The sequence below is a fragment of the Theropithecus gelada genome, chromosome 9 (assembly GCF_003255815.1).
Source record: "Theropithecus gelada isolate Dixy chromosome 9, Tgel_1.0, whole genome shotgun sequence".
Taxonomy (NCBI): domain Eukaryota; kingdom Metazoa; phylum Chordata; class Mammalia; order Primates; family Cercopithecidae; genus Theropithecus; species Theropithecus gelada.
Window position 1 is genome coordinate 108,959,024 of NC_037677.1, and position 12,815 is coordinate 108,971,838.

The 12,815-nt window shown below is 45.3% G+C and overlaps 1 protein-coding gene across 1 annotated transcript in view; it reads right to left on the bottom strand.

Moving 5' to 3' along the window:
* The window catches only part of LOC112631076 (guanylate cyclase 2G-like), a 43,988-nt gene that overhangs the window by 17,216 nt on the left and 13,957 nt on the right, over positions 1-12,815 (bottom strand). The window contains 6 exon segments of the mRNA XM_025395557.1: positions 934-1,089; positions 8,759-8,830; positions 9,349-9,387; positions 9,389-9,454; positions 10,166-10,249; positions 12,466-12,603. Coding sequence (XP_025251342.1) covers positions 934-1,089; positions 8,759-8,830; positions 9,349-9,387; positions 9,389-9,454; positions 10,166-10,249; positions 12,466-12,603 — 555 coding nt within the window.

The window sequence follows — 12,815 nt, forward strand, 5'->3', positions numbered from 1 at the left end:
TCCCAGGCTCAAGTGATCCTCCTACCTCAGCCTCACATGTCACCACACCAGCTAATTTTTTTTTTAAGTATAGGTGTTGGAGGGAAGTCTCACTATGTTCCCCAGGCTGGTATCAAACTCCTGGACTGAAGCAATCCTCCTATCTTAGCCTCCCAAAGTGCTGGGATTTCAGGCATAAGCCACCACTCCCATCCCCCTTGTCTTTCTGTAAGACATCATTCTATCATATGTTATAGAAACCTCCCAAATTGACACAAAAAATCTCCTGGTGACATGCTGCTCCAGCAAAAAGGGGATCGGGGCTAAGAACATTGGTCTCAAGGGAGCCCAGGATACATGCAGAGGTAACAATCCAGGGCACTCAATTAACCGGACAGGTAGGAAGAGTCATTGAACCCCACTTGGCACATATGGAAGGGAAAAGTGGACTTGAGGCAGTGGTTTTGTCTTCAGATGCACAGAATTTCTTGGGAGCATTTAAAAAACAATTCAGAGGCCAAGACTCCATCTTCAGATATTCTGATTCAGTTGATAGTTGGTCAGGGGTGGAGGGACCAGGCACCTAGAAGACAGAACTATAGAACTCGATTATCTCTAAAATGTCTGACAAATCTTATGTTCTAAGCTGAGAACATAGGATGAATGTGGGAAGGAACAAAGAGAACTAAAGAGACAGGCAATTGTTGCTCCAGGTGGCCCAGCTAAGCTAGGACAAGAACCAGTCTCCAAACCCAGACATCACCCCACGAACTGGTGCCACCTGCAGAGACTATTTTTTTTTCTCATTCTCCTCAGGTGAACAGAACAACCACATATCATCAGCTCCAGAGGGAGGCCCACGTGTGGATACCTGCACAGATGAGCACCAGGAAGCAAAGATGGAGCTAGGAACCTCTGGCCATGCTGCCAATAGCTAGTGGGTACAAAATCAACCACTGTCTCATCATATGTTCTGTATGTCCAGCCATACTTGAGTTCCCACAGTCCGAATCCTGACAGCTTCACCTGCAGCCGACCATTCACCAGGCAGTTGGAAGGTTTCAGGTTGCCGTGGGAACCCAGGAAGCTCCTATGGAGGAAGAGCATGCCCTGAAAGGGTGAAAATGAGAAAATGAGGGAGACCGGGTGCTGATAACACTGCTGGAAGGAACCGAGGCAGAGAGATAGATGGGCAGAAAGACAGATAGAGAGGCCTGGGCAGGGGATGTGCCCATCTCTGTGTTCATTTGTTCAGGAGCCACCAGCATAGCCCCTTGTCCCTGGAGTCAACTCGGGCTGGGACACCCAAAATGGAGAAAACTATTTCCAGCTCCTTTGTGTGAAGCAAAGAAGGCCAAGCCAGCTTAAAATAAATACATCCTAGTGATCAGGCTAGGACAAGTAAATTTGGAGTGTTAAATTGCTCCCAAGAAGTCAGGACCAGAGCTGGGATACAAACCCAGGTGGGACTGGGTTAGAAGCCTTGCTTCTAAACCACTAGATTCTCCTGTTCCCTGTGCCCTGGGTGATGGGAGAGAAAAAGGGGGAGGAGGGAAGAGGGAGGAAGGAGGGTCAAAGTACATACTCCCCCTGCACAACTACACAACCCCAATGTGTAATTACACAATTACACAACCTAGCTGAGAAGGGGCAGTGAAGTCATGTGTGGAAGGGGCTATGAGGAGGTCCTGGAGAGGAATGGAGTAGGGGGGAGCATCCTGAACAGAGAAGTGAACCCAGGGACAGGGTCTTGGGCCTCTTGGGCACCAGTGACATAAGAGTTAGAAAGAGGCTGGGCATGATGTCTCATGCCTGGAATCTCAGCAGTTTAGGAGACCGAGGTGGGTGGATCACAAGGTCAGAAGTTCAAGACCAGCCTGACCAATATGGTGAAACCCCATCTCTACTAAAAATACAAAAATTAGCCAGACGTGGTAGCTAATTTTTACACACCAGGCACCTGTAATCCTAGCTACTCAGGAGGCTGAGGCAGGAGAATCACTTGAACTCAGAAGGCAGAGGTTGCAATGAGCCAAGATTGTGCCACTGCACTCCAGCCTGGGCAACAAAGTGAGACTCCGTCTCAAAAAAAAAAAAAAAAAACAGAGTTAATAAAGAAATTATTTAGACACTTAGTGAGTGTATGGGAGTCCTCGGTAAGGTTTTTCTTTAAATGAAAAGCAGCCCGTCAGGCCTCTGAGCCAAAGCTCAGCCATTGTAACCCCTGTGACCTGCACATATACGTCCAGATGGCCTGCAGGAGCCAAGAAGTCTGGAGTAGTTGAAAAACCACACAGAAGTGAAACAGCCAGTTCCTGCCTTAACTAATTGACCCATCTTACGACATTCTGCCATTATGACTTGTTTATACCCTGTCCCAGCTGATCAATCGACCCCGTGACTTTCTTCTTCTGGACAATGAGTCTTATGATCTCCCCACCATACATGTTATGACCCCCTCCCCTGCTAACAATAGATAACCACCTCCAACTGTAACTTTCCATAAAGCTGCCCCTCTCCTATCTCCCTTCACTGACTCTCTTTTCGGACTCAGCCCACTTGCACCCAAGTGAATAAACAGCCTTGTTGCTCACACAAAGCGTATTTAGGTGGTCTTCTATATGGACACGCGTGACAGCCCCCAAATCATTTTCTTTTCTAACAAAAAGCAGCCTGTAGAATCGAGCTGCAGACATAGAAAGCCAGGCTAGAAGCTTGCATGGGTGAATGCCTGCAGCTGTGCTAACAGGAAAGGGGCTACCTAGGGAGTAGTCACGTTCAGACAGGGGATCCGTTGTCCCTTTTCCTTGTAAACCACGTGTACAGTAAGGAGCAGGCAACATGGCGCCAGGTGGGCAAAGACTTCATTTGCATAATAGAAGATTAAGGTAGGGCAGCCAGCTTCATTGCTGGCTACGTAAACGTCATGCCTGGTCCAACCAATCTTTCGGCCCTATGTAAATCAGACACCACCTCCTCAAGCCAGTCTATAAAATCTGGTGCACTTCACTGTGGACCCCCTCTCTCGCATAGAAGAGCTATTCTCCTTTGTCTTTCTTTTGCCTATTAAACCTGTGCTCCTAAACCCACTTCTGGTGTGTCCGAGTACTCGATTTCCTTGGCGTGATACTATGAACCTCAGATATTTACCCCAGACAACAACCAGCTTCACCAGAACAGGGGGGGCACCTCTTCCTCCAGCAGTGCTTGACAGGCCAAGTCACTATCCCACCTGAGCCAGAGCCCTGAGGCCAATATTGCATTAGAAATATGGGATAGGGGCTGGGCATGGTGGCTTATGCCTGTAATCCCAGCACTCTGGGAGGCTACGGTGGGCGGATCATGAGGTCAGGAGTTCGAGACCAGCCTGACCAACATGGTGAAACCCTGTCTTTACTAAAAATACAAAAATTAGCCTGGCATGGTGGCATACATCTGTAATCCCAGCCACTCAGGAGGCTGAAGGAGGAGAATTGCTTGAACCCAGGAGGCAGAGGTTGCAGTGACCTGAGATTGTGCCATTGCACTCCAGCCTGGGCTACAGAGTGAGACTCCGTCTCAAAAAAAAAAAAAAAAAAAAAAGCCTCAAGTTGGCTGGGCGTAGTGGCTCATGCCTGTAATCCCAGCATTCTGGGAGGCCGAGGCAGGTGGATCACTCGAGGTCAGGAGTTCAGGACCAGCCTGGCCAACATGGTGAAACCCCGTCTCTACTAAAAATATAAAAATTAGCTGGACATGGTGGTGGGTGCCTGTAATCCCAGCTGCTCTGGAGGCTGAGTCATGAGAATCGCTTGAACCTGGAAGGCGGAGGTTGCAGTGAGCCTAGATCCTGCCACTGCACTCCAGCCTGAGCAACAAAGTGAGGCTCTGTCTCAAAAAACAAATAACAAAAAAGAAATATGGGATAATACAGAAAACATCCAGGAGAATGGATACATGCCCCCAGCCCTGCCCCAATCACTCTCCACCCCCTACCCCATGTTCCTTTATCAAAGTGCCTTATTTATTTTTAGATGGTAACGTTGAATCACATTTTGAAATTGCCGCCCACTCAACTGGACCTGGAGGGGCCTGGCTGGGGTTGCCTCTGAGACTTTCCCAGGGAGGCTCCAATAGGCTAAGGTCCAAGCTTGAAGTCGGGTGAGACCTGTGTCTAATCCAGAGTTCGCTCTGATTCCAGGAGGAGACCTCTCCATTCAACAGAACTGTCCCTGATACACACAAGGTTTTTTCTGCTTTCCTCCTGCCCTTGCTAGTTCCAGGCCTACCTCAAGTATGAGATATTTTACAGTCAACGATTTTACATTCTAGGATTTTAGCAGAACTCCTTCCATTAGGGTGAAAACGACATGCTGAGGGATGCTTGGAATCCTGGGTGTGCATTCCTCTCCAAGAGACGGCACGCATGTCTTTATTTTCTATCCTGATGGAAATGTGTGATTTTTATGTATATTGTTATAGAGCAAATAGAGCTACGAAAGGATTCATTATTTACATGTCAGATTTTATACACTTTTGGCAGCTCTGAGACAGGAATAACACAGGGTGACCGCAGGAGAACAGAAAATTCCAGGTCTGTTACACATGGCTAGCAAAAAGGAATTGAAATAGCTGCATAAGCTATTATTTTCAGGGCTGATAAGACCCTGAAAAGAACAGGGTGTGGGCCAAGCAGGCTAAGACCAATTGGACCCAACATGGTGCTGGATTTGGCCTAAGTTTCACCTGGGACCTTATTATAAGCTCATTAACATACTAGGTCACACACCCACCGGTGCCACAACAGTTCCAGGAATAGCCATATTTGATGTAAAAATGGGTAGCACCGCAGTTCTCAGAAATCTCCACCTTTTTCCAGGAATCCTCATGAATATTCTACCCCTTGGTTAAAGAAACTCAAGAAGGTAGAAGCCTCAAATCCCATTGCGCAACTCTTTCTCTCGAGTCCGCCCACACTCCCCTTTCCTGAGTGTGTACTTTTCACTTTGCAGTAAATCTCCATACTTTCACTATTTTCTGATTTATCCTTGAATTCCTTTTCACAGTGGTGTTAAGAGCTTTCACATTGGCTGGGGTTGAGGTCCCACCAGCATTTGGGGACCTCCCCTAGCCCGCCAGTATCAGTTCAATCATCTGTCTGTTAGGTACATTTCTTGCCCTACTGGAAATTCCTGGGTGGCAGACAGGGCTCCTACCTCTGGGCCCCATATCTGTACTCTGGTACTTAGCAGGGAGGAAGCATCATATAGAAGAGCAAACACAGCCTTTGGAGATGGACTGGCTACAAATCCCAATCTGTATCTTACCAGCTGGGCAGATGACTTCACCTCATTAAGCCTCACTTTTTCCCTCTTGGAAATGGAGATCATGTCACTCCAATATTACTATGATTGGAGCTAAAAATGAATTAATAATGGAGTTCATTGTTAATCATTGAGATCACTGTCCAATAGAAACATAATACAAGCCACATGTGTATTTTTACATTTTCAGCAGCCGTGTTATAAACCAAACAGCTGAAGTGTATTTTATGTTTTATTTAACCCAATGCATTGAAAAATCTTATTTCAGCAAGTAACCAACATAATTAGCAAGATATTTTATATTTTATTATTCTTGCTAAGTCTACAAAATCCAGTATAAACTTTATAGCACATCTCAAATTGAACTAGCTACAATTGCAGTGCTCATTATCCACATGTGGCTGGTGGCTATCATATTTGGACAGTGCAGACTTACCTCATAAGAGTGTTGGGGAAATTAAAACAAGAAAATGTACTTCTTTTAATACCAGTAATAGAATTATCTATGATCGTGATAATACTACTGCTACTACTAACAATCAACATTTACTGGACGCCTGTTACAGGCAGGGCATGGCACTAAGCATTTTGCATACATTAGGCCTCACGCAACCCTATGAGTCAGGTACTGATGTTACCTTTACATACAGGAAATATGAGGCCCAGGGTTGTTAAGGTCACCTGGCCAATAAGTGGCAGTCAGGGTTCAAACTCCAAAGACAACTTCTATACTGAACTATCCTTCATCCTCTTAATCCATCGAGACTTCTCTTACTTAGACATGAAGCCCTATTTGTAACTCAAGGAGAGTATTATACTCTCCAAACTCCTTCCCAGGCTTGCCCAACTGGGTTGAACTTTTTGGGGACAGGACAATGAGGTTCATTCGTCTGTGCCTCCTATGCCCAGAATCGGGTCTGATCCAAATTAGGCACTCAATCAATATATGTCTGTTGCCTTGAAATGTCTATGGCATCTTGGAGTCCCTCTGATACCTGATATAGAGGAGGTGCTGATCAAATAGACATTGAGAGACTTGTTTCCAAAGTACAATCGCCCTCATGGAGCTTGGCCCAATGCCCAGACCCCTGGGAAGGCTCTAAGAGAACATTACATTTTCTGTTACTTGCAATCCCCTTTCAAAGAACATTGGCAGAGGAATTAACCTCAAAGGTCCTACCTGTGCCTTGACCTAGCCTATTGTGTCATCAGTAGTGACCCTACATGATCCCAGAATGTGCACACTCCGTCTCAGGAGGTAATGATCCTGCCAAAGCAAAATGCCAAGCTGTCCTCTGTTTTCCTGGCACAGAGTAGAGGGTAGACTCAGTGAGCTAGAGTAGATGATGACCACCAGGGAGCTCTTCCCCTTCAAAGTGCCATGCCCACCTGCCATAGCGTTTTTCCAGAGAAACCTTTGGGTTAATGCTTCTTGAAATCTGATGCCTACACTAAAGAGGTCAAATCTGTTAGTCATTCATGGCTTGGTGAGAACTTACTAGCTTACTCTTCACTTCCAAAATAAATGATGTCGGCGATTTTGATGGGGGCAGGAGGCAGATAATTGGAGTCCAGAATGCTTCTCTATGCTTGGTGGGAAAAGAAAGGAAAAGTGGGTGAAGGGAAGGAGAGAATATTCCAGGGTAGGAAAAGATGCCACGTCACATCCTCCCAGTTTACAACCACTGCCACTTAAAGAATTTTATATGTACATCTCCAGACTGTTTTATTTTTCCCTAGATTTTAAGCCATTCAAAGCTGGAAACAAGTCCTTTCTTCCTACAAAAGTGACCAGAGTAGGATAAACTCTTAACAGATGCTCAATAAAATTTTAATGAAATAATAACAGTGGTGGTCCAGGGTTGCCAGTGAAGACCCAATCACAGAGATGCTTCTGTTTATCGACCTTGCTTGACAACAATCTGCTGGCTTCCTGCTAAAGCCTAGGAAGTCAAAGTCTCACAGAGCTATAGGACTCAGCTCCCTAGAAACAAAAAGCAATAAAATCCTTGTTGAAGGAAAGCCCTTAGACTTCAATTGGGCCAACCTCATTCATTCTACCTACGTAGAGGTCGAGGTCTAGAGAGGGGAAGTGTCCTGGCAAAATCACTCAGTAAGTCGGTGGCCCATTAATCCAGGAGGGCACAGCTTGTGTTTCATTCTTTTTGCCCTCTCAACACCCAGGTGAGTCTTCCCCACAGGAGTCTGTTGGTTGATTGATGGTTGGACTATTGACTAGCAGTGGACCACTATCCTTCACCGTGCTGCCCATGACTGAGAGGTTTCCTCACCAGACTGACTCCCAGGTCACTGGCTTTGTCCTTCTGGTGGTAAAAGTACAGGCAGCAAGCTTAAGAAAGAACAGCTGGATTTAGTGCAGGTAGGAGAAAGCAGCCTCAGGATGCTGGTCCATACTGACATGGCTCGTCCCACAGCAAATCTCCTCCCACTCCTGCCCTCTCCATCCCTCATCACCAGCTGCATACCTAGGGCATGGCCCTTCAAGACAGTGTCACCTTGGGCTTTGGATCCAGCTGCCACCTCTCAGCATTTCCACTGCCTTCCTGGCAACAGGCAGGAATTGGTCTCTCCCCAACTCCCTCTGAATTACCCCTCCCCAGCCCCTAATGGGCTTCTAGATGTGAGACTGACTTCTCCCTGTGGTAAAACACAAAAGCAAGCTCTCGTGCTTCCTACTGAGAGGCAGTATGGTACAGTGGTTAAGGGTATAGGACTTGAAAATGGCTGGGTTTGAATCCTAACTCCACTATTTCATAGCTATGAGACTTCAGGAAGGTCATATGTACTTTCTGTGCTTTGTGTTTCTTTAATCTGTAAAACAGAAGTAACAATAGATCTATCTTATATTTTTGTGAGAATTAAATAAATTAATATATACAAAGTACTGGAAAGTGCCTGGCCCAAAGTAGGCACTCTACATATTTTAGTGTTACTATTATTCCCTTCTTCTTTGCAGCCACCATAGCCCCCTGGGCCAAAGCAAAGATTCTACCTCCTCCGATCAGCATCTCTGGCCCACCTCTTAGGTCAGCAGCTTTGTGGTTAATGTGGCATCCCCATTTCCTAGGGAAAGAAATCGGGGGCTAGAGAGCAGGGAAGAATATCAGGAATCACCTCCCCCAGTCCGATTTATAATCTAGTGATGAGATGCTCTTTGAGATAGAAAGTTCTACCCTACAATGTAAATATTCTGCTCTTTTCTGATTGGGTAAACTTAGCATCCATTACAACTTTAGTGTAAAATACTTTCCTCTCTCTATATTTATTTGCAATCAGGGAAGTGGAAAAGAAACAATCGGATAGAAATGATAGATTTTAGAGCTAGAATCAACTTGAAGAGGAGATCTGAAGAGGTCCAACATTTTCAAGAAGAATTACAGTTCAATTAAATTCAAGATAGAGCAACTCAAAAATACTATCACATTTATTCTTTGGTAAGTTTATGTTATACTCACATTGACTATGTCATATGCAAATGAGAGTTTGAATATCCAATCTATTTCATGATCCGAGTTTCTCAAAACATCCTGAAAAACATAGTTATTCAAAAGATTCCTAGTGACTCAACGTGAAGCACAGTGAGCTTTAATGATTGAACAGATTTGACTGTAACATAGCTTATATTTTTGGCCAGAGCTAACGCAGTGTGGGGCAGAAGATTTTAAACCTAATAACTGGAAATCTTCCCAGGAGATACCAAAACCTGACTCAATCTTGAGAATGCACACAGTCTCAAGTTTTACAAACACTTCCTTGTTCCTGACAGAAAGCTGTCGTCACATACCATAATAGGATGGGCCCAGGAACACAGTTCAAGAGTAGTCATAACATCTTAAGAGAAGAAACCAAGCTCAGTTTCCCCCCAGAACAAAAGAAGCAGACACTTGGCTAATTTGATTCCCAGAAGGTAGCCTGACAAGATAATTCAGGTCTTGCAATTAGACCAGAGAGGAACTGGCCTTGGATGAATAGCAGAGGTCACTGAGAAACTTCTCTATTATCTATCACTAATCAAACCTAAGGTGCACTGTACTGTTTTCCTTACCTTAGGGCTTCCTTTTTTGCAATACTGAGTGACAATGCAGAATGTTAGGTGGTTCAGTGCAAATACCAAAGAAGGGAACAATGTTCTCGTGCCTTAATTCATCCATCTGGAAATAATCATGGTTACAATAGCTCATGTATAGAGTGTGTCTCTATGTCCAGGACCATGCTGTGTGCTTTGCATATTTTCAGTCAATTCTTATAAAGACCTTGTTAGATAAGAACTGTTACAGATCCCATTTTACAGATGAGGGAACTGGCACTGAAAGGTAAAGTAAAGGAACGCCTATAAGTGGCAGAGCTGGGAGGTAAACCCAGGAAGTCTGTCTCCAGCAAATAAATCAGAGGAATGATCAAAGTCTAACCTCAGCCATGGGGATTAACTCAACCACGTCACAGTAGCTGGACTCAGCCCTGCTTCCACGCTTATGGCTGTCAATGCCAGCGTGGGGCCCACAGCAGACCACAGAGAAGGAGCAGGAAGTCAGGCCCATGAACCTGACTCACTCCAAGGACCAGGTTCAAGGCTGGCAGGCAGGCAAGCAGCCATCACAGACACAGAGGATGAAGGGCCAGAATCAAGGCCAGGAAGAATGATGGGGAAGAAACAGAGGTAGGAGTGATCCCAGGCTTCAGGTGCCTGGGAGAGGCCAGGGGTCTGAGATTCAAAGCCTGGGCTGTCGAGGGGAGGGAGAGGTAGGTCATGTTAAGGGAAGCAGCCTCCCATCTCTGCTCCTTTGGGACCAGGGAGCTGGCAGAGGAGGGGCAGAGAGCATCACTGCTTTGTCTCTCCACTGACCCTGGGCAGGGGGCCTCACCAGCTGTATTTCCTGTAACACAGTCAGCTTCCTAACCCAGGCTTCTGCTTGGTGACTACCATAGCGGATGGCCACATGGTTTCCCTAGAATCAGAGAAAAAGTGGAATGTTCTTAACTCAGGATGAACCAGAAAAAGCTCCACTTAGGGCTAGGGAGGGGAGCAAGAAAACTGGAAAGAAATGCACCTAGGAGCCAATCATCAAGCTCCTCACTGCCCAAAAAAACCCCTTTGGTGACCCTGTGCACGGCCAGGCACTGAGCTAGCTGCTTAACACGTAAGATCTCCTTTAACTGGCATCACAGCCCTGCGAGGTAGGTATGATTGGCCCTTTCCAGATGGGATTGTTGAGGTTACGAAACTTGCCCAAGTTGCATATTTGTAGGTAGTACAGCCAGAACTTGAAAGTCTGACTCCAAGACTATGTGCTTTCTATTATATAATAATATCCCATTATCATTCAGAGGAAACAGTGAGTTACAGTGATAAGTGTAGGTTTGGAGTCAGTTGCCTGATTCTAAGCCCAGTGCTACCACTTACTACCTGAACAAGTTGAGTTGTTCTTAACTTCTCTAAGCCTTTATTTTCTCATCTGTAAAATGGGATTGAAAATAACACCAAACCTAAAATAAGTTCAAAAAAAAAAACCACACACCCATCTCATAAGGTTTTCTGAGCATTAAATCAGTTAAAATACCACTGGTAACTCAAGGCCTGGCACAGATTAAATTTTCAGTAAATGGCATATTTTATTTGTATTGCCTATGGAGTCTGCTTTTAGAGAGTCACTTAATCAGGCATCACAAAAACATATTGTAATGTGGTAAGAGCTAGATAGAAGAAGGCATAGAATCTGGACCCAAGAGAAGGTAAGCCATAAGAGAAGATAAATATCAACCAAAGATCTTTCACGTTTCGTATGAGGGCAATGGAAAAGGACTCAGGACTGTGATGGGAGGGCCACAGAGGAAGGAATGCCCGGGGGATGAAGAAAAGGATTCTTGGAGGGGTGATGCTTAGGCTGAACCTTGAAGGATAAGAAGGTTCCACATGGGTTGGGTGGAAGGGGAGTGGCATCGTCAGAAGGTGAAACATACATGGCAAAATTGGCAAGACCAACTGGGTGAGCACAGGATTTAAGCCAGGGGAAAAAAAGATTAGAAAAATAGGTAGGGACTAGCGAGTTAAGAGGCTTGAGTCCTTTTTTAAAGAGTTTGGGCACTATCATGCAGGCAACAGAGGTGGGGAATCCAGTGATGGTGTTTGACAGAGGAAAGACGAGACATATTTTCGGAAGATCAATCAGACAGTGATATGCTATGTGTTGCTACTTCCTTCTTTATGTGGCCGGGTGACCACCACATAGAGTTTTGCATTGATGGTGGTCCCTAAGGTATTTGGTAATATCCCAGGAGGTTTTTGTAGTTTGAGAACTCAAGTAAGCAAACATTTAAAAAATCAAGTTTCATTGCATAGGGGATAATTTGGCTCTAGCCTTTTCTAACCCCAATTTAGAGCAATGAACAATTCTTCCCTTGCTCGGAGCTTTCTGTCCTTACTCTCTGGGACCCTCATTTTAAAGAATAAATACAATTTCGTACAAACTCTTCCCCCAAAGGGACTTGAATTTTGGAAGGATTGCTAGGTACAGGCAGCAATCATGGTCTGGATGTCGGAGGGAAGGTGAGAAAGGACAAGCGGGAATAATGTTCCAGGCTGCAGCAGCAGTCACTGTCTATACCACAGAAGCACCAGGCCCCACTACTGATGCATCCATGCCAAAGTAACAAGGATGAAATAATCCACACTCTAGGACTGCACTGTCCATTCACGGAGCCACTAGCCACATGGGGCTATTTAAATTTAAATTAATTAACATTAAATAAAATTTAAAATTCAGTTGCTCAGACACACTAATGTTCAGTAATCACAGGAGGCTAGTGGCCACCTTATTGGACAGTGCAGATCTGCGACATTTCCATCATCACAGGAGGTTGTACTGGACAAAGCTAAGTCTAATCTAGAAGCCAGTTTGGGAATCACCTAGAAGATTCTTTAAAATGCAGACTCTCAGGCGCCACATCAGACCTATGGACCCAGAATCTGCATTTTAATAAGAGCCCCAGGTGATCCTTCCGCACATTAAAGTTTGGGAAGCACTAGTCTGGAGTCACAAGACCACCTTGGCTTTTGCTTGGAGAACGTTCTCCTATTCAGAATGCCCCGCCTGGCAGAAATGATGCAGAGAACAGGACAGAGGTACACTAAGATCTATAGGCAACCACCTGGCCTCAGAAATACCTGATAAAGCCCTATTGGGGCATAGAAGAGCTCTTCCCCCTGCTGGTTCTTGACAAAAGAGCTGAGGTCCACAGAAATCACCACACTAGATGAGTTACTGGTGATGCCTCTTGACACAGGTATGCCTCTCTAGGGTGGCTGTAAAACAGGAAATGGTTTGGTCACTCTCAGTAGCAAGGTCAAGTACTAAAGGGAATGCATTTTATAGAGGAGGAAGCTGAGTGCCAAGGTCAGACAGTTAATAATAAGAGAGTCAGGATTTGAACTGTGATCTTTCTGACCTGCTACATGCATCACTCTAAGACAGCACCATCCCATCCTCCATGCCCTCTATGGCGTCTGTACCACCA